At 38.8% G+C, this 22,933-nt stretch overlaps 1 protein-coding gene across 1 annotated transcript in view; it reads left to right on the top strand.

Moving 5' to 3' along the window:
- Positions 1–19,758, top strand: part of gtpbp4 (GTP binding protein 4) — a 38,415-nt gene extending 18,657 nt beyond the window's left edge. Inside the window, exons 8-17 of the mRNA XM_043690672.2 lie at positions 1,949–2,014; positions 3,199–3,288; positions 3,987–4,097; positions 9,220–9,294; positions 9,372–9,423; positions 11,003–11,103; positions 13,638–13,838; positions 15,360–15,425; positions 16,742–16,885; positions 18,383–19,758. Coding sequence (XP_043546607.2) covers positions 1,949–2,014; positions 3,199–3,288; positions 3,987–4,097; positions 9,220–9,294; positions 9,372–9,423; positions 11,003–11,103; positions 13,638–13,838; positions 15,360–15,425; positions 16,742–16,885; positions 18,383–18,535 — 1,059 coding nt within the window. The 3' untranslated portion in view covers positions 18,536–19,758. The remainder of the gene's footprint in view (positions 1–1,948; positions 2,015–3,198; positions 3,289–3,986; positions 4,098–9,219; positions 9,295–9,371; positions 9,424–11,002; positions 11,104–13,637; positions 13,839–15,359; positions 15,426–16,741; positions 16,886–18,382) is intronic.
- Positions 19,759–22,933: the final 3,175 nt, after the last annotated feature.

The following is a 22,933-nucleotide window of genomic DNA, read 5'->3' as shown; positions in this document are numbered from 1 at the left end:
CTAAATTGGAGAAAGGCTAATTCTGACGGTATTAGGCAAGAACTTTCAAAAGCTGATTGGAGGCAGATGTTCGCAGGTAAAGGGGCGGCTGAAAAATGGAAAGCCTTCAGAAATGAGATGATAAGAATCCAGAGAAAGAATATCCTTGTCAGGGTGAAAGGGAAGGCTGGTAGCTATAGGGAATGCTGGATGACTAAAGAAATTGAGGGTTTGGTTAAGAAAAAGAAGCAAGCATATGTCAGGTATAGACAGGATGGATCGAGTGAATCTTTAGAGTATAAAGGAAGTAGGAGTATACTGAAGAGGGAAATCAGGAGGGCAAAAAGGGGACATGAGATAGCTTTGGCAAATAGAATTAAGGAGAATCCAAAGGGTTTTTACAAATATATTAAGGACAAAAAGATAACTAGGGAGGGAATAGGACCCCTCAAAGGTCAGCAAGGCGGCCATTGTGTGGAGCCACAGAAAAAGGGGGCAATACTAAATGAATATTTTGCATCAGTATTGACTGTGGAAAAGGATAGGGAAGATATAGACTGTAGGGAAATAGATGGTGACATCTTGCAAATTGACCAGATTACAGAGGAGGAAATGCTGGATGCTTTGAAATGGTTAAAGGTGGATAAATCCCCAGGACTTGATCAGGTGTACCCAAGAACTCTGTGGGAAGCTAGAGAAATGATTGCTGGGCCTCTTGCTGAGATATTTGTATCATCGATAGTCACAGGTGAGGTGCCGGAAGACTGGAGGTTGGCAAACGTGGGTGCCACTGTTTAAGAAGGGGGGGTAAAGACAAGCTAGGGAACTATAGACAGGTGAGCCTGACCTCCGTGCTGGGCAAGTTGTTGCAGGGAGTCCTGAGGGACAGGATGTACATGTATTTGGAAAGGCAAGGACTGATCCGGGATAGTCAACATGGCTTTGTGCGTGGGAAATCATGTCTCACAAACTTGATTGAGTTTTTTGATGAAGTAACAAAGAAGATTGATGAGGGCAGAGCAGTAGATGTGATCTATATGGACTTCAGTAAGGCATCTGACACGCTTCCCCATGGGAGACTGATTAGTTAGATCCCATGGAATACAGGGATAATTAGCCATGTTAGTAGCCACACACGCAGATGACAAGCAACATGAATTCGACTGGGACAACACTACTATTATAGGACAAGCCAAACAGAGCAGCCAGGGAATTCCTAGAGGCATGGCACTCATCCACAGATTCAATCAATAAGCACATGGACCTGGACCCAACATACCGGCCATTGCAGCGGACAGCTGGAACTGACAACCGGAAGCGGCAGGTACAAATCACTATAAATGCCGGAGGAAAGATCACAGAAGCGCTTCACAGAAGGCTCCCAAGCACTGAGGATGTCACCTAGACAGGGGACGAAACATCTGCAACACAAATTCCCAGCTCAGAGAACAGAACCACAACATATCTGGTCGGCATGGACGGGTTGGACTGAAGGGTCTGTTTCCATGCTGTACATCTCTATGACTCTATGACTAAGTAATGACAGCGATGCAAATATCTTACGGTCATAAAGACCCACCTAATTTGCTAATATCTTCTAAGGAAACATTCCATCCTTATTGGTCTGGCTTGTGTGTGACTCCCAACCTTCACATTCTGGTTGACTCTTAACTGCCTTAAAATGGTCTTGTGAGACATTTAGTTGGGCCGAATTATTATAACAAAGAAAACAACGCACCATATCATCTGCAGTTGGTCAAGACGGTGGCTGACCACCTGCTTCCCAAATTATGAATGGGTATTAAGTGGTGACCTTTGTAGTGCATATTGTGTGGATGAATTAAAAATAAACAAATGATTCATTCTTTGTTCTAAATCATTGCAGTTCTATACGTGATCTTTCAATCAATGTATCTGTATCCAAGAAAGATCGTTTACTTTGTTTCACTAACTTGCTTTATTGTTTCAGCCCCTTATTATCGTTGCAAATAAATGTGATGTAAAGAAGATGGACGAACTTACAGAAGAACAGAAGGTCAGTATCTGATAGTGTGCAACATGTACAATTAATAAATTAACTGGATTTAAAGCCACTGTCAAAATCAACATTTGCTCCATATTTGCATCTTTTCTGGATAGGAGAAAGTGAGGACTGGAGATCAGAGCTGAAAATGTGTTGCTGTAAAAGCGCAGCAGGTCAGGCAGCATCCAAGGAGCAGGAGAATCGACGTTTCGGGCATGAGCCCGAAGAAGGGCTCATGCCTGAAACCTCGATTCTCCTGCTCCTTGAATGCTGCCTGACCTGCTGCGCTTTTACAGCAACGCCATTTTCAGCTCTTTTCGGGATAGCAAATTTCAATCATCAAAAGTAAATTCTTTTAAAATAAAAACACCTTTGTAAAGGTCTTGTCCATCCTTAGATAATATTTATGTCAGCCCGTTTATTTCAACAGATCTAATTTTCTAAGAAAGCTTTTTGATTAAAATTCATCTTTTTAAAAGTTGGAAATAAGTGGCTGTCAATCATGTTGATGTAAATGAATTGGCATAAAAATTGAACTAGTTCTGTCATGTTCTTTAAGAAATTAAATTAGTCCTGCATTAGTCTGGTTTATATGTGACCTTGGACCTCAGCTGGGGTGTGCCATATATGACGTACACTAGAAATTCAACAGACTCCATAGTATTTTCCAAACTGATAACTGCTACCACTAGAAGGACAAGGGCAGCAGAATACACCACTTGGAAGTTCCTCTCCAAGTCATACACCACCTTGAGTTGAAAATATGTCACTGCTCCTTCAGTACTACTGGGTCAAAATCCCTGAATAATGTCTGTAATGGCAATTGTGAGTTTGCCTGTACCAAATGGACTGCATCTGTTCAAGAAGGCTGCTCACTAATACCTTCTCCAGGGCAGTTAAAGGTGGGCAATAGATGCTGGCCTGGTCAGTGATGTCCACAACACTGGAGTGAATAATAAGCAAAGTCAGTAAGTAGCACCTTCCAGATTTGAGACCGTTTCTAAGATGTGTTTGTCTGGTATTTATTATGGGATCTTTTGAATGTTTTTTCAACATTTGTGAAGCTGTCACACGCTTTTGTGTCCAGTTTCTACTTAAATGTGCCTCAGGCCTCTTGAGTTGATGAGGCATGGTGTGAGATCTCACTGAAGTACTGTGACTATTCAATCACAATTATGCTTTATCTTTTCTTACAGAAAAGCTTTGCAGATTTAATGGCAGAAGGAATCATTGTAACAGAAACAAGTACTTTGACAGAGGAGGGGATCATTAAAGTTAAAACTGAGGTGTGTTTTTTCTTTTGTTTGAATTTCTGTTTTAGGGGTATAACGTATACACACAGAGCAGAAAGATTAGCTTCATCGTTTATTTTCTACAAGAATGATACATTCAACCTTGTTACTGTATGCTAATTTACTGAATGAAGCTGAAGGGACATTTCCAAGCAATTCTAATTGAGTACTCTGTTTGGTAACTTGTTCTGCTTGGTCTTATCCATAGTTATTGCAAACTAAAGAAAGTGACTTGCTACCCTCCTATCTTTATTGTGAGGAGGGTAAAATGAACAAACCTGGGAGGTGAATAGAAGTTAGGTCTGTTAAACTTGACTAGGTTGGATAGAGGCAGTAGAATTGGAAGAAGCAGTTTCAGGAGTTCCTTTTTTGGGAAACTGTATTTGATATTTTTAATCAACCTGTTTAGACAGTTTTCGACACACCTCTGGAGCAGATGGGACTTTGCAAGCAGACCTTTTGGTCCAGAGGTTGGGGGCCACTACACTTCACCACAATAACCCTTGGATACTGGATTAAGCTACATTCAAATATCTGATCTATCCAGTTATTTCAAATTATTCGTCCAAAGGTTTGCTACATTGAGGATTGAGTTAACATGTGTTTATTTAGGTTTCCTTTGAAGACTTGGCTTTTGAAAGAGCAGCCTTCGTAAATCAGTTTTAACAAACCTATTTACTTCATGTTATTAGGCATGTGACAGCCTCCTTGCTCATCGTGTTGATAGCAAAATGAAAGGCAAGAAGGTGAATGATTTACTGAACAGACTCCATCTAGCTGTTCCATCAAAGAGAGATGAAAAGGTGAGATAACATAGCTTATTTTTTGTTTATGTTGCAATCAATAAAGATTTCTTAATCATGTGTTGGGCAACAGCCATTCAACATGACTTTTTAAACAAATGGTTTGATCTCCAAGACATGACTTGTGATTCCTCCCCTCCCCTCCCTTTGTCCTGATTGATATTTGGATTATTCAAGTTTTTCATCTTGTTGATTATAAAAGTGGGATTTTTGATGTTTGCATGATTGAAAATGGAATGCCAAAGCAAAACCAAGTTAATTTGTCCATTCAACACTTTTTTCCTGTCTGAGCTTGAATGGTGAATGGAATGCAGTGTCCTTGTTCTCATTTGTGTCTTAATTTAATGTTCACTCTTGGGTCTTTCTAACAGGGATTACTTTAGAACAAACTGTAGGAGATAAGTCGTAGGAGCCAAAGTAAGCCATTCAGCTTATCAAGTTTGCTCTGCCATACAGTGAGATCATGTCAACCCCAGTATCCTGCCTTTTCCCATTATCCCTTCCTGATTAAAAATCAGTTTATCTAAATCTTAAGAATACTTAATGACCCATCCTTGATAGCCCTCTGTGGTAAAGAACTGCACAGATTCACAACTTTCAAGAGAAGAAATTCCTCCGAGTCTCTATATTAAATGCTTAACCTGAGATCATGCCCTCTGGCCCTGGATTCTCCTGTGAAGAGAAACAACTTTTTAAAAGTCCCTTAAAAATGTGTCAATGCCTCTCATTCTACAAAGATCCATTGAGTACAGCTCCAAACAACTCATTGTCCTTTCATATGACAGTGCCACTATACCTAGTATCAGCCTTGGCTTGGTTTGCCTCGAATGGCAGTATATCTTTCCTTTGATTAGTGGTTCAAAACTCTTTACAGTATTCTAGCTGTGGTCTGATTAGTGCCATGTGTAGTTTTAACAAAACTGTCAAATATTAATACTGCATTCTGTTTGAATTAAAGAACAACAGTCTGCTTACCTATCCAGTTATCTTATATGCTAGTTTTTTGAGATTTCTGGCTGAGGACTCCCAAATCCCTCTGTCCTGCCAGTTCTTGCAGTCTTTCTCAATTTAAATAATATTCAGCACCTCTATTCTTCCTGCCACAATACAAACCTCACATTTTCCCACATTTTATTCCATCTGTTAAGTTTTTATCCCACTCGCGTAATCTGACCGTATGCCCATGAAGGCTGTTTGTTATCCTCACCACTTCCCTTCCCACCTATTTTTGTGTTATCCACAAATTTGCTTGTAGTGCATTCACTTTTTTGTCCAAGCCACCACTGATTACTGTGGTACTCTTCTAATTACAGTTTGCCATTGTGAAAATCCCCTCAGATCTCAACTCTGTTTTCTATTAGATGGCTAATCGTCTACCTATGCTTGTACCATTTTGCTTAGTCACATTAAGTAACGTAATGTGTGTTATCTTACCAAAGGTGTTGTGAAAAACCAAACATATTACCTCCACTGCTTCCCCTTTACCTATCCTTCCTGATACCACCTCAAAGAATCCTAGTAAATTTCAGATATGATTTCCTCTTAATGAAGTCATGCTGACTCTGCTTGACCGTATTCTATATTTTTAAATGTTTTGCTGTTACATCCCTTATAATAGAGTCTAACATGTTCCCAAAAACAGGCGCTAAGCCAACCGGCCTAGTTACCTGATTTTTGTTATTCTGTTTCCTCTTTTAAACTAAAGGTGTTCCATTGTCAGTTTTCCAGTCGTCTAGGACTTTTCTTGAATCTAAGGATTCTTGGAAGATTGCTACCAGTGCATCCACTATTTCTTTATCTACTTCCTTTTATTATTCTAGAATCCATCCCATGAAGTTCAGGGGATTTATTGATCTTTAGCCCAATTAGCTTCCCTTAATCTTGTTCTGCAGTGATTGATATTGTATTTATTTCCTCTCCTCCTTGGCCCTATGATTAGTTAGTAATTTTGGAATGTTATTAGTAGTGTCTAATACTACGAAATATGATGCAAACTCTTCATGCAACTTCTCTGCCATTTCCTGGTTCCACACTATTATTTCTCCAGCCTCGTTCTTTAAAGGGGTTATAGTCACTTTGGCTTCTTGCTTCCTTTTTATATATTTAGAGAATTCTTGCTGTCTGTCTTGCTATTACTTACAAGTTAGCCTCAAAGTTTTTTTTGTTTTTTTTAGTATAATTTTCCCAATCCTCTGGCTTAGATCTTTGTCTTTGTCACCTTGTATTTTTTTCTTTCTATTTGATGCTATCTTAACTTTCTTGGTTAGCCATGGTTGGTTTATCCTCTTTCTAGAAGCCTCCTTCCTCACTGGAATATATCTTTACTGTGGGCCATGAAATTGTTTTCTTTAACATCTGTCATCGTTCCTCAACCATCTTTACTGCTAAACTCTTTTCCTAGTGCAGTCTTGCCAACTCACCCTCGTTCCTTTGTAATTAATTACTTAAGCTTAACACAGTTGTTTCTGATCCAAGCTCCTCCCAATCAAACAGAATGCCAAATTCTACCATGTTATTGACAATATTTCCAAGGGAATCTTTTACTGTAACATAATTTGTTAAATTTGCTTCATTACACATCACCAGGTTCAAAATAGCCTGATCCTTGGATGGACCCTTTTCACCCATGCTTAACTTTATTGACCTACGCTAGTTTCCTCATGGCTCAGATAGCAATCCAGCTATTATTAACTCAGCAGTTCACTTGTTTAACTTAGTTCCCTTGTCTCCTTCCTATCTGAAAGATGTTGTGAAACTTGAAAGGGTTCAGAAAAGATTTACAAGGATGTTGCCAGGGTTGGAGGATTTGAGCTATAGGGAGAGGCTGAATAGGCTGGGGCTGTTTTCTCTGGAACATTGGAGGCTGAGGGATGACCTTATTGAGGTTTACAAAATCATGAGGGGCATGGATAGGATAAATAGACAAGGTCTTTTCCCTAGGATGGGGAGAGCCGGAGTTTAGGGTGAGAGAGCAAAGATATAAAAGAGACCTAAGGGGCAATTTTTTCATGCAGAGGGTGGTGCGTGTATAGAATGACCTGCTAGAGGAGGTAGTGAAAGCTGGTACGATTACAGCGAAAGGCATCTGGATGGGTATATGTGTAGGAAGGGTTCAGAGGAATATGGGCCAAATACTGGCAAATAGAAGTAGATTAGGTTAGCATGGACAAGTTGGACCGAAGGGTCAGTTTCCGTGCTGTATATCTCTGATTGTATGACACTGTTAAAAATCTTTAAGCAAATCTTCCTTTCTAGTCTCAGCAATGTTATTAGAACCAATGTGGTCAATGGATGCTGGATCACTCCATCTACAAGTTTTTCTTTAGCCCTATGGTGATGTGCCTAACCATGGTAAATGGCAGACACCACAGCTTTTGGAATAGCTGCAAAGAATATTATGTGTCACCCTAATTATACTGACCCATACCACAACATTGTTATTTCCATTGCCCTCTTAAATTCTTCCATGTGCCAAGTTGGCTCATCTTGCCTCCTATCTGTGCAGCTTGCACATTGTTGGGATGATTGCAGGGACTGATGGTCCTCAATTGCCTTACCTGGAGTTACCCCCTCCTATCACTGATCATAGGCTGGTCTTGAATTACCTAGTCTGAGGGATGTGACTGGCCTCTGGAGCAAAGAATCAAGATAGCTTCCTCCTTTTCTCCTCTTCCTTCAACAGCCCCCTCCAAGTCCTCAGTTCTGATCTGAAGCCCCTCAAGCCGCAGGGGCTTAGTTACAGATGTGTCCACTCTGGATCACATTGGTGCCCAGCTGTAATGTCTTTATAAACCGAAAGAAAAATCAATATCGATCTAATACTTAAGCAGTATCTTTGCAAGAGAGAGAGAAAGAAACACTGGAGACCTAATCACAAAATGAAGACCTCACTTTTACTTTAAAGAGTAGAAGTATTCACCAAATTCTTTCCCCGCATGTGTGTAATGCTTAGCATTATTTTACTTGGGTTGTTTTTGCTCGCTGAGTTTTGAGGTGCCACGTCACACTGTAACGTCACCCTGGCTGATGTTTCGTGAACTAAGGCATTGTGGCTTGTACTGTCCTATTGAGTGCATTGGCCTTTTGATCTTGTTTGACATTTATATTATTTGGTTGACAATATAAAAGGCATAGTTAGCACGTTTGCAGACAACACCAACATTGTAATCAGTGAAGAAGGTTTTCTAAGATTACAAAGGGATCTTGATGAAATTGATCCATGGTCTGAAAACGGCAGATGGAGTTCAAGCTGGATAAATGTGAGGTTATTGCGTTTTGGTACAACAAACGAGGGCTTATACAATTAAAGGTAGGGCCTTGTGTAATGTTGTAGAACAGAGGGACCTAATGGTACAGGTGCATAATTCTTTGAAGTTTTCATTGCGTATAGACAGGGTGGTTAAAAAGGCATTTGGCACGGTTGCTTTCATTGCTCAGTCCTTTGCGTGTAGGAGTTGGGAACTCATGTTGAGGTTGTACTGGACATTGGTGAGGTCTCTTCTGCAATACTGTATCCAGTTCTAGTCGCCCAGTTATGGGAGGGATATTATCAAGCTGGAGAGGGTTCAGAAAAGATTTACGAGAATGTTGCCAGGTATAGAAGGTTGAGTATAAGGAAAGTCTGGGTAGGTTGTGGCTTTTTTCACCCGAGTGTAGGAGCTTGAGAGGCGATCTGATCAAAGTTTTTGTAAAATAGTAAGAGGTGTGGATAGAGTTAATAGATAGTAATTGATTTGTTTTTTTTCCCTAGAGTAGGGGGTTTCAAGACTAGGGGTTACATTTTCAGGTGAGAAGAGAGATTTTAAAAAAGATGAGGCAAACTTTTTACACGGTGGTTTGCATATGGAATGAATGCGGGTACAATTACAATGTCTAAAAGACATTTGGATGAATGCATGAATAGGGAAAGTTTGGAGGGATATGGCCCAATGGCAGACAGGTGGGACATTTAGTTTGGCTTTATGTTTGGCATGGACTGGTTGGACCAAAGAGTCTCTTTCTATTCTGTATGACTCTACTATAGCACTTCCCCTGTTTACAGCGCACAAGTTAGTGTTTTGGATGTCTCGAGTTAAATTTGCATTGAAGAAGATTTGTTTTGTCCTGTCTTCTGCTATTTTAGGAAAGGCTGCCTTGGATACCTGAAGGAGCTTCCAAACGCAGAAAAATGGAAGTTGATGCTCCAAAACGTAAAACGGTTAGTGACAAAGTGGATTGTAACAATTATTCCAAATTTCTGTCAGGATTTTATCATGACTGCTGTTTCTCTGACAGGAGCGGGACTTGGAGTTGGAGTTGGGTGATGATTATGTCCTGGACCTGCAGAGTAAGTAATTATTTGAAATGTATGTTTTTTGTCATCATCCACATAATAAATAGCCACAGTTAAAATTATAATTGATGTTTTGAACATTTGACATTACTCTTACTAAAATCTGTATATTGTGCTGTCTTAAAAGGTCACCCTGCTCGATATATCATTAGACTGACAGGCATACAGTTTTAATTAGAAGCAAATGTAAAAGTTAATTTTCAATATTGAGTATGGCAAGATATAAGAATTTGTGAACAAAGGGAATCGGGAAGAAGAACAAGGTATCAAGAAAGATAACTTTTATCTCATTTTCAATGCAAACCTGTAATAACTAATTTATAATGTTGTAATTATAACAGCACTAATGCCTACTGACTGGGAAAGTGTCAGATAGAGTTGTACATACATGACATGTCCTGGTACCTTTTCCATCCAGCAGCAGTAGATTAGAATTTGTGCCTCAAATGAGTTTGTTCTGCATTGTTGTTGTTATTTAATGTACGTTGTATCAATTGGGTGTCCATAAGCTTCACCCATGCAACTATAGTCTTGAATATGAACTGTGTCTGTGGAAGGACTTAGTATGTGGTTGATTAGGTCATTTGGATTGCAAATGGGGCTTGCAATCCAAGGATTACATATTCACGTCCCACTCTGGGTAATGAATTTTTAAAAATATTTTCAAATTGCTTACTTTATTGATTTTTATGAGAAACTATCCTTAAACTAAATATTATAATCAGTTTTTCTTTTGAGTTAATTGAATGTTCAGAATCTAGTTTCTTAATTGTATGACTTCATTTCCTGAAACGTCAGAAGCATGATTTGCAGCAGGAAGCCTTTGATTAATCAGCGCGTAATCTAGATTCAAGAAGTTGCAATGTTTAAGGACTGAACATACCTAAGTTAGTAGGTAACATGATTTTGTTGTCAGCCTCTGTCAAGCCAGCTTGTTTGTTTTAATGCAAGCAAATGACTTGGTCAGAGACTGGAACGGTATCTGGGTATGAAGTGCTCCCTTTGTATTAATTCATACATAATAACAATCTTGTCACCAACTCGGAATTGAATGAAAGTTTCATAGCAGTTTGTCTTAAGCTTGGGCCCCTATTGTGCTAGTTCATATCTCCACCGCCTTACCTTGATGGTAAGATGATCATCAACCCATTGCATCATTAAAAGCTGCTATTTAGTCAATGGAATCTATGTAAACTGAGTAAACTAGCCACTTGCCTGCACCTAGTCCATGGCTTTGCAGGTTTTCGTGTTTAAGGTATAAATCAGATATCTTGAGGGTCCCTTGATGATTGATCTCAGCCAACTTGATATTTCCATTGACAGTTTGGCTTAGTGTACATTTAACTAGCTTTAGTAAAGATATATATGAAGCCTTGGAAAGGAGCTACCTGTGGACATTGTTTATTGGTTATTTCATTTAAATGTCACATGCAGGTAGAAATCCTTTCCAGATGTACTGAACGGGAGTTTGAGCCTATGATTTGTCCATTCGCCAATAATATTTGTGTGGCAGTTTCACTGCTAATTTATCAAATACTTACACCTCAGTAAATAACATCTGTTCATTCTTTAGAACACTGGGATTTAATGAATGAGTCTGAGAAGCATGATCTGATTCCTGAAATATGGGAAGGTCACAACATAGCTGATTACATCGACCCTGAAATTATGCAGGTGAGTCAGGGTTATCTTCTACCTTTTTAATGTTATTAGTTTTGTGATTTGAGAGAGTAATTTTATGAAAGACATCAAGACAGCACAACGATAGCTTATAGAGTCATTCAGCATGGAAACAGACCCTTTGGTCCACCTTATCTGTACTGACCACACATCCCAATCTGACTTAGTTCCCTTTGCCAGCATTCTAAATGTTTCCTATTCATATACCGATCCAGATGTCCTTTAAATGTTGTAATTGCATGCAACTCCACTACTTGCTCTAGCAGCTTTCTCCCTACCTGTGCCACTTTGTGTGGAAAAAGTCATCCCTCAGGTCCTTTCTAAATCTTTACCCTCTCATCTTAAGTCTATATCCTCTAGTTTTGGACTGCCCCACCTGAGGAAAAATAGATTGATTATTCACTCTATCCATGTCCCTCATGATTTTATAAACTTTTGTCATGTCATCTATCAGCCTCTGATGATCCAGGGAAAGATAGCTAACCAATTCAGCCTCTCAGTATAACTCAAACATTCCAGTCTCAGCAACATCCTTGTAAATCTTTTCTGCATCCTCTCAATATCTTTCCTATAGAAGAGTGATCAGAATTGTATGCAGTATTCTAAAACTGGCCTCACCAATGCTCTGCACATCTGCAACATTACGTCACAACACCTATACTCAGTATTCTGACAAATGAAGGCAAATATGCCAAACACCACCTTCACCACCCTGTCTATATACAACTTCACTTTAAGGAATTATACACCTATAACCCTAGGTCTCTTTGTTTTTCCCCGGACTGTCAGAGGCTGAGGGGTGACCTTATGAGGGGCATGGATATTTGCCAGGGTTGAGGGAGTCCAGAACTAGAGGGCATAGCTTTAGGGTGAGAGAAAAGTTTTGAAAGGGACCTCTGGCAACTACTGCACGCAAAGGGTGGTGCGTGTGGGGAGTGGGCTGCCAGAAGAAATGGTGGAAGCTGATACAATTACACCACTTGAAAGACATCTGAATGGGTATATGAATAGGAAGGATTTAGAGGGATATAGGCCAAGTGCTGGCAAACGGGAGTAGATTAAATTAGGATATCCAATCGGTATGGGTGAGTTGGACTGAAGGGTCTGTTTCCATACTGTACATTTGACTCACCAGGATCCTACCATTAAATGTACACTCTAAGTCCTGCCTCTTGGTTTGCCTTAACAAAATGCAACACCTGACATTACCTATATCAAACTCACATCTGCCACTCCTCAGCCCATTGATCAAGGTCCCATGGTACTCTGAGACAATCTTCACCGTCCACTACACCACCAATTTTGGTGTCATTTACAAACTTACTAAATATGCCTCCTATATTCACATCCAAATTATTTATACCAAATGCTAAAAAGCAGTGGTCTCTGCACTGATCTTTGTGGCATGCTTCTGGTCACAGGCCTCCAATCCGAAGAGTAACTCTTTACCACCACCACCACCTGTCTCCTAACTTCAAGTCAATTTTGTATGCAGATGGTTAGCTCCCACTGAATTCCACATGATTTAACGTTACTAACCAGCCTATAAAGCGGAATCTTGTCGAACGCTTTGTTGAACTTCATTTAGACAACGTCTACCACTCTGCCTTCATCAGTCTTAGAGTCATAGGGATGTACAGCATGGAAACAGACCCTTCGGTCCAACCCGTCCATGCTGACCAGATATCCCAACCCAATTTAGTCCCACCTGCCAGCACCCGCCCATATCCCTCCAAACCCCTCCCACCCATATATACCCATCCAAATGCCTCTCAAATGCTGCAATTGCGCCAGCCTCCACCACTTGCTCTGCTAGCTCATTCCATACACACACCACCCTTTGCGTGAAAAAGTTGCCCCTTAGGTCCCTTTTATATCTTTCCCCTCTCACCCCAAACCAATACCCTCCAGTCCTGGACTCCCCCACCCCAGGGAAAAGACTTTTGTCTATATTTATCCCATCCATGCCCCGCATGATTTTATAAAACTCCTATGAGGTCACCCTTCGGCCTCCAACAGTCCAGGGAAAACAGCCCCAGCCTGTTCAGCCTCTCCCTATTGCTCAAATTCTCCAACCCTGGCAACATCCTTGTAAATCTCTTCCGAACCCTCCCAAGTTCTTTGTCACTTTCTCAAAAAACTCACTCGTGTGCATGAGACACAATTTTCCAAGCCATGTTGACTTTCCCTAACAGTCCTTGCCTTTCCAAATGCATGTAAATCCTGTCCCTCAGAATCCTGTCCACCACTGCTTTAAGGCTCACTGGTCTGTAATTACCAGGGTTTTCTGCATAGGGTTCTCTGTAAGTCAAACTGCCTGTGTTACTGTTTGTTGAATTGTCCTTAGAATATGGTTTGAATCAGCCACCTGGGTTTTGAGGAGTAAAATACAAACAAATGCCTAGTGATTTATAATGCTTTTTTTATTTCCAAAAACTGCATTTCGATGTAATTTTCTAATGTGTGTCAGCTCTCCTATTTGAGATTTGGTGTCAGATTTAAAAAAAAACGTACACTCATCTTTTCAGAAATTGAAACAGTTGGAAAAAGAAGAAGAATTGAAACAAATGGCAGGTGAATATGATTCAGATTCTGAGAGTGAGGATGAAGAAATGAAAGACATTAGGAAGTTGGCCTCTCAAATTAGAGAAAAGAAAAAGATGCAAATCTTGATATCCAGAGAGAAACAAACAAAAAAGGGTCCCAAGATGCCAAGAACGGCGAAAAAGGTTGGTACTTTTCGTGTGTACTATTTTCACGAATGGGTTCTTGTGCAATATCTTCGATCATAAACTTCAAAATTAAATTTATTCCAGTGTATCAACATATTGGTGATATTTATTGTGGTCATCTAGGTTTACGTGACAAGTGGAATTGCTGTTCCAGACTTCTCACTTCGATTAGGATCCACAATCACCTTCTGGTAGTCATTCTGGTCAACCCAAAACTGTTGCCTCCTTTTGTCATACTTGCAGTCTTTCCAAGTGTGCTTGCCAATATGAAATAAATTCTGTGCGCTTTTGAGTTTGAAATATGTAGCACTTGATAGCCAATTGAGATAACCAACACAACATATTGCCCTTAAATACTGTCACATAGTAAAATTGTAAAATGGGGGAAAGTATTGCAACATCCCTTTAAAAGAGTGTTTTTTTTGGTGCTTAGAGATTTAAAAATGGATGTCTGAACAGTTAAAAGTGCAGGTGCACAGAGAGCACCTGAATTGAAACATATATTATATCAAACAACCTAACATAGCAGCATTATTACCCAGCCAACAGTTTAAATTCAGCCAATTAATTTAAAAAGACACTTGGAGACTAAAGACTAATTGAATTTAAAACTGTTTTGACACATGGAACCCAATCAATCAGATTATAAGAATTTGATGCATCATGGGGGTATATAAAACCAGGAATTTTGAAAATCAGCAGAGAGCCAACTGCCATATGAAGAAATAAACATCTTACTCTCTCAAGAAATCTCTAAGAAAAAAAAGTACTATCTATCCATCTATTCATAAACGGTACCACAGCACGGTCAGCTAATATTCCAGACTTTGGCAGACTGAGAAGGTATTTCGGGCAGACGAAGACAGCAGAGAAGACAGAAGAACATTCAGGAAGACACATCCAGTGTGAACTTTGAGAAATTAAGTTTTAATTTATTAATTTCTTATTAATTAGGTTTATACAAGTGGGACTTGTGTTTATTTGCACAGCATTTATTCCAGGAGAATTTAGTTCATTTCAGGAATAGTTAGTACTTGGGGGGAATTGTCCGGTCTGATAGTAATTCTGCTAAATTGTTTACTGTTGGAGTTGAATAAATAAATTGTTATTTGTTACATACAAAGTGGAGATCAGAGATTTTCTTTCCTTTTAACCCACTTTAACAGATTTGAAGGGAGAGGCGAATCTTCTAGGTATTTTGGATATAGTGAAAAGTAGAAGGGAACCTCTGCTTCCATCAGGACCGATTGGTGTTGATGTGTCGGTGAATTACCGGAGGAGTTGGACCCCCCACCCCAAATAACAATATGTTCAAGATAGTTATGATAGTGGAGTTCTAAATTGTTTTGCAAAAGTCAGTATTATAGTCTGATTCATTACATGTTTCTTTGACCATTATAATAATAATATTTTCTAAACATAAATATGAATCCAGATGGATATATTGGATGAGATGGTAGAATCTTCTTAAAGAACCTTGACAGCAAAAGTTCTAACTTTTTTTTCCTGTTTTTACAGATTGAACGAAAAACTTTGGAAAAGGAGATGGGATCACTTGGTTTAGATATGGATGACAAAGATGATGTAAGTTTTTTTAAAAAAATAAAGATTACTTAAAATTGTTCAGTTCTGATGAAGGGTCACTGGACCCAAAAGGTTAACTCTGCTTTTTTTCCGTAGATGCTGCCAGACCTGCTGATTTTTCTTTTCTAGAGATTTCTGTTTTTGTTTCAGTTTTCCAGCATCTGCAGTTCTTTGTTTTACTTAAAGTTGAATCATTCCGTTCAGAAAGAGAGATGGCTGTGGCCCAGGACCAATGTATATATTCAGTTTCTTTGCGTGGCTGTGTTCTTGTAGTGATGCTTTGTGGAAAACGCATGCTTCCTCCCAAGAAGGCAGGATGAAAAAAGATGTGGGAAAAAAGATGAAGAATCTTTTCCTTTTAATCCTTCCCCACTTCAGGCATATGATTCAGCCACTGATGTAAACTTGTCAGCAGTTGATGCAAGGTGCTGTTGAATCACATGCCTCCCACACCATGCGGGTTGTATTCTCCGTTAGTTTGTGGCAACTTTCTAAAGCGTACTTTAAAATTGTGCTCAAGTTCTACAATAAAGAGCGAAACTCCAATATCATTGTTTTGCTTTGAATTAAGCATAAGTAATATGACACTATACAATGTTGTCCTCTATACTTGTATGTTGAGTTTTAATTGCATGAACTGATTGCCAAATTTAGGTATTTTTATGCCAAGAGTGGCAAGCAAGTTAATGTGTAGATTAGATTCCCTACAGTGTGGAAATAAGCCCGTCGGCCCAACAGGTCCACACTGACTCTCCAAAGAGTAACCCACCTAAACCCATTTCCTCCTGACTCATGCATCTAACACTATGGGCAATTTAGCATAGCAAATTCACCTGACCCGCACATCTTTGGACTGTGGGAGGAAACTGGAGCACCCGAAGGGAACCCACACAAACACTGGGAGAATGTGCAAACTCTACGCAGACATTCACCCAAGGTTGGAATTGAACCTGGGACCCTGGTGCTGTGAGGCAGCTGTGCTAACCACTGTGCTGCCCCAAGGTCAATTATGCACAGGCCTGCAGGAACTATGAATTTTCCTAGCTGTTACTCAAACTATTATCCTCTCATAGTCAAACATTAATATTAAGCTTCAGGAATTCAATAAATAGATTGAAAGCTGTTTTGACATGCAATAGTTTGATTATAAACTGCCTTTCCTTGGAAGGTATGACAAATTTACATTCTTAAACTGTATTACAAATGTACTGATGTTCACAACTTTTAGAGTTTTTAAACGCATTGAATTATCATATATTTTAAAATAATTGTGAGCTGCTTAAGTGTAAATTTTACCTTTTCCTCACATTGTTTAGGCACACTATGCTTTGCAAGCTCGACGATCTAGAAGTGTCACCAGAAAGCGTAAGCGTGAAGAATCCCAACCACCAACATCTAAAGTTCGAAGTCGGAGTACTTCTCGCACTCCACGTGATCTTTCTGGTGTGCGTGATGACAAGGTTTGTTCCCAATACACAATGCACTGCACTGTTTTGAATAGCATTTTGATGTTTTTCAATAATGCTATAACTCATCTCAATTCCATATATACAAAAACATTGATGACTGTCGCAAACTGACAATTTTGCTTACATTTCTCCAAGAGAAATTTTGAAAACTGAAAATGCTGGACAACTGTGATCTAGTTGTGGTTTGCTTCTTGGATGAAATTTGATTGTTTTGGATCCTTGTGCTTTTAACATCCCTTGATAAAATTTGGGATGGTTTATTTGTTGTATAAGAGTGGCATTTTTGTTCACATTTTGTTTGGAAGGAAAATAAAGGTTTGGGGAGCTGATGTCTGCTGCCAGTTCCAAATCAATGACCTCCTCTTCCTATTTCTTATATCCTTGTATTTAACTAACTTGCTTGAGTCTTTAGGTACTGGAGGAGATTGATGAGGGTATTGTAATGCAATGCTATACAATAGGCTTGTGAACAATGATAGAGCTGTGGAATAGGAGGGATGGGGTGGGGGGGTGGTTGCTGAGTGAAATCTGATGGCTGAGGAAGAGTGATCCTAAAACAAAGGAATGTTGCCTCGATGCACAGTCAATAAAGAGATGATGAAAAATGAATTCCATGGGATGTGGAATTCTGTACCACAAACGTATGTTGAGACCAAGTCTATGAATATTATTTGGAAATAAATGGATACATTTCTGGAGGAGTATAGGGAGAGAATGGGTGTATAAATGGGGTCAGTAGTGATGTTGAGGGGCAGAATGATCTATTTATTGTGTTTCAAAGAGGTGACTTAATTAAAAGATAAAAGATTCTGAGGGATTTCGACAGGCTGGATGTGGAAAGGATGTTTCTGCTTTTATGGGAGAACTTAGAATTATGTGTTACTGTTTTAAAGTCAAGGATTACCTATTTAAGACATTTAAGGCTAATTGTTTTCTCTAAGGGTCATGAGTTTTTGGAACCTCTGCTCCAGAAAAGGTTATCGAAGCAGAGTCCTTGAATATTTTTAAGATAAAGATAGATTCTTGTTAAGTAAGGGGATGAAAGATTATCTGGAATGGGTGGGAATGCAGAGTTGAGGCTGCAATCGGGTATATGAACTGAATGGTGGAGTAGGCACAAGGAGATGAATCATCTCATTCCTAATTCTTTTGTTTGTCCATGCTCCTGTACATCCTGGTCAACGTTGCCTCCAATTTAAGCAACACTTTGATTTTTAAAATACTTAGTATGTGTTTTCAGATTCCTCCATGGCCTCACCCCTTTCTATATTTGTAATATCCACTAGATCACAACCATCCAAGCTATCTGTGATCATCCTATTCTGGTGTCTTGAGCAGAACTGCTCTTCCTGTCTCATTTTTGCCTTAATGTTCCTGTGAAACACCATAAAATGTTCTATCATATTTCAGATGCTATATAAATATAAGCTGTTAACACTGTCACCTTTTTCTTTGCATTTTGACTTAAAATATTTTTGTTCTGCTTAGATGTTGAAGAAGGTTAAGAAGATGATGAAGAACTCCCAACAGGATATGAATCGCATGGGAAAGAAAGGAGAAGCTGACCGACATGTATTTGATCTTAAACCAAAGCATCTGTTTGCTGGCAAGCGAAAAATGGGTAGAACAGACCGTCGGTAAACTAAAAAGAAGTTAATCCACTCTCGATTGCAGGACTTGGTGTTTAATTTGCAACCCCTCAGAAAAAAGCTAAAGCATCTTGATTTACATGTGATGGAAGGGCTGAGTGAGCGAAATCTTGCACAATGGAGATATCTCATCAAGAATATAATTGTGCTTTTGGAAAAAAAAATGAATTTGAATGTTAAATTTGAGCTTTGTTGTTCATTCAAGGACATGATTCCCGAACTCAAGCAATAATGTGTAAGAAGCATTTTTCGAAACTGAAATAGAGTTTTGGAACGTCTGACAGAATCCTACTTTGAAAAGTTGCTGAATGCTACCAAATGTTTGCAGATGATGGCAATTTGATATTCTGAATAGAATTTTAGCAATGTGCATTGTAAACAGAATGATCAGTTCTTATTCGTAAACAAGATTTAATTTGTGTTCATTTAAATGGATGAACTTTAAAAGTGGGTTTATTATTTGGTTCATAATTGCAATGTTATAATCCTGACTGCCTCTAATCCAGAAATGTCAGATATTTTCAATTTCTTAACTTTGCTATCCTGTTTATTACAGTTTTTGTGTTGGTTGAGAATTTTTTGAGATCTCATCTTCCACTGGTTTTAGAACTGTGCAGTACATTATTTTGTATTCTTTAAGCTATAAGCAGATCTAGCCTTATACTGTTTGGAGGATTTTTTTTTCCTATACTTTAGGAAAAGTATATGCTTTAACTTATTTCGTTTCGTATTCTCAAGTATTTTGTCTGTAATGATTTCTGCAGCATGAAATGAGATTGCACCAAAATGCTAAAACCCTTTTCTTTTAAAAGATAAGGTCATTTATTTGGTATTTCTAGTGCATTTCCAAACATCTAACTAAGTAATAAAATTAATTTTTAAAAAAGCTACGTGTAATATATTTTAAAACAAATAATTCCTAAAATATGTTTCACGTTTTTCTAGTACAAATACTTGATAAATTCTGTAGATAATTAGTATTAATGTTGGTCTTTGAGCTTGTATTTGTGTTTTGTTAGAAGTGTTACAAGAAATATTATCTTCTGACTGAAGTAATGATACTGAAAATGTGCAGTCATGCCATGTTTCTAAGATGGAAGATTACTTGGATATTGTGTAACCAGTGGATTCTTTATTTCCCTCCATTTTTCAGTCTTCGCCCACGAGTGCTCATGCACCATTCTATCTCTGAAATAAAGGTGTCACTCAAAGTTCGAGTTTGTTGTATTTATTGGCTCTTCCCTCATGTTTCAGATCCCCAAGGTATCTCCGGTTTCTGTTGGCAGACTTCAACTTTGTGGGCGAGCTGCTACTGTCCAAATGGTGAATGGAACTTAAAAGAGAGATGTGGAAAGTAAATGGAATGCTTGCCTTTATATCTAGAGGACTGCAGTATAAGGATGCAGCGGTTATGCTGCAGTTATGCAAAATCCTGGTTAGATCCCACTTAAAGTACTGTGTACAAATCTGTACACTACACCTTTTAGAAGGATGTATTCACTCCAAAGCTAATATAATGTAAGTTTACAACAATGATACCAAGACTTCAAGGATTACGTTCTGAGGAGAGATTACACAAATTAGGTATCTTTTCTCTAAGATTTAGAAGGTTAAGGGGTGATTTAATCCAAGTTTTATCTATCCTAATGGCACTAGTTAGAAATTTTAGAACTAGGGGCTAGATTGAGAATTATGTAATGAGCTGCCAAAGGAAGTGTTGGAGGCTGGTACAATTACAACAATTAAAAAGCATTTGGATGGGTATATGAATAGGACATTACTGTTTCAGATCTGAAAAAGGGTCAGTAGATCGGAACGCTATCTCGTGGGTGGCACAGTGGTTAGCACTGCTTCCTCACAGCGCCAGAGACCTGGGTTCAATTCCCGCCTCAGGCGACTGTGTGGAGTTCGCATATTTTCCCCGTGTCTGCATGGGTTTCCTCCCACAATTCAGAAAAATGTGCAGGTCAGGTGAATTGGCCATGCTAAGTTGCCCGTAGTGTTTGGTAAGGGGTAAATGTAGGGGTATGGGTGGGTTGCGCTTCGGTGGGGACTTGTTGGGCCGAAGGGCCTGTTTCCATACTGTAAGTAATCTAATCTAATCTCTTGACAGATGCTGTCAGACTGCTGAGTTTTTCCAGCAATGTCTTTGTTTGTTTTACAGCAGCCATAGTTCTTTCAGGTTTTATTTTGAAAAGTAAGTTTTTTTTTCAATGGAGAAAATCAGTTATTGCTTAACTGGGAGTGCAGTAATTTCTCATTGTTTTCACTAACTGTTGCATGCTAATTCTCCATGTTTTCCTACATTACCCTTTTTAAAAAGCTATAGGTTAGTTATTTAGCTAAAAGGAATACTGATAAGAAATGTTTAATCTCGTGGCACAAACATTTGGCTGAAACCAAACTGCTTCAATGGAAAATTACTGAGGCAGCAACCACACTAACACCTCTGCAGGTCAAGCAAAAATACAGTAATGGAATTAAGCAATGATATTATAACCTATAATACATTCTGCAGACCTTAGTTATTAATTTGGCACAATTTCTATTTATCTGGAGCCCCTCCTTGCCTGCTGACTATAAGGATCCTGTAAGAAATAATGAATTTGTTCAAGTGTGGGTCGAGATCTACATCTAATGAAAACTGCGTTTAATTTTATATCCTCCAAAGATCCCAATCATTACACTTCACTGTGCAATGATTCTGGCTTTGGTAGCTGTAGTACGCAATCATTCTACTCTCCATTTCCATGCCTGTCTTGTGATTTGTTATTCCACGGACTTAGTCTGAACGAAGTCTAACATTCAATGATATCCATTATTAGATACTATGGAAAAAAAAGTTTTCATAATTAAGATATTGATCCTAATAGCTTGATGGATATAAACTTGATGTAGGCATAATACTCCACCAACAGTTAAGATACTGCAATGACATTAAACATATGTCTGAAAGGAGGGGACTAGAATTAACTTTAGTTGACTGCATAAATGACCCCCGCTTCTACACTCCAAACACAGCCTTCCGAATTATCTAATAATAATGGTGGCAGGGGGAAAACTAATAACTGTTGAAATGGTAAATTATAATAAATACATGATTTCCAAAATTACACTAGTTAGGCCTGTTCCTTTAGAATCTCTAAAGGTTAAGAGGTGTCTAATCAAAGTCTTCAAGATATTAACAAGACGAAGGGGAGATAAAATTCTCAGAATATGCCATTTTCTAGAGTTCCTGACCAGTGCAAACAGAGGTTAAACTATTCTGGAGAGAGATCAGGTAAGCACTTCACACAATGGTTCGTAGATGGAGGTTTGGAATTCTCTCCCAGAAACAGCAGCGAATGCAGTCAGTTGTCAGATTTAAATATGAGCACTTTTTGTTAAGCAAAGGTATTAAAGGATATGGACCAAAGGTGTATAGAATTAATCAGCTATGATCCCTTTGAATAGCAGAATATACTTGAAGGGTTGAATGGCCTATTCCTGTTCCAATGTCTAAGGAGGCGGCCAAGGACCTGCATGTCTGTGGCGGAGTGGGAGTTAAAGTGTTCGGCCACGGGGTGGTCGGTGCAAGTGTCCCAGATGCAAGTTTCCAGCAACACATTTTTCAGCTCTGATCTCCAGCCCTCACTTTTTCCGTTTCAAGTACCTGAGCGGCTCCACAACACACAATGGGAAAGTTGAGAGGAAATGAAAGCTAAGTTGTTCACTGAAGAAAAATCAATTATTCCTTATCTGAGAATTCAATAATTTCTATTGTTGCATGTAAATTCTCCCTGTTTTCCTGCACTATGTTTTTAGACAGTATAAAGAGCAGGCCAACTTTGAAAGTCTGAAAGGTGTAGCCCAACTTCTGCTTCAGAATGAAGCCATCTTGTCGTTCAAGTTTTAACATTATTTCTTTGCCTTCCAGGATATTAAAGAAGGCAATGAATCCAGCCAAAAGGAATACAGTGTACTGGTAAGCAATATTTTAATATCATGACAAAATTGGCAGAAATCAAAATTCAATAGAAACCATGCCAAAAACTCAGGTCAAGAACAATAGTAATGCAATTAAGCAATGGCTTTATAGCCTATGATACATTCGGGAATCATTATTTATTAATTTGGTGCAATTGCTGTTTAGCATGTTCAGCAACAACCGCCGCCCCCCCCCCCCACCCCCAACTAACTGGCTGTAAGAAACATTGAATTTGTTGAAGTGTGGGCTGATAATAACGATGGTGGCACAAAGAGAACAAGGCCAGCAAATTTTGAAACTATACCTCCTTAAATTATAATAAATTCTTGATTTACTTGTTAAAAACTGGTTTAACAGTTAACATGTTTGAGGAAAAAAAAAATCAGTAATTTTACTTCACAAGTGATAAATAAACATATGCTG

Source organism: Chiloscyllium plagiosum, unplaced genomic scaffold (assembly GCF_037043375.1).
Source record: "Chiloscyllium plagiosum isolate Xiang-an unplaced genomic scaffold, Cpla_swu_hap1 HiC_scaffold_5, whole genome shotgun sequence".
Taxonomy (NCBI): Eukaryota; Metazoa; Chordata; class Chondrichthyes; order Orectolobiformes; family Hemiscylliidae; genus Chiloscyllium; species Chiloscyllium plagiosum.
Note: the sequence above shows the minus strand (reverse complement) of the source record. Positions and strands in the feature narration are given on the sequence as shown.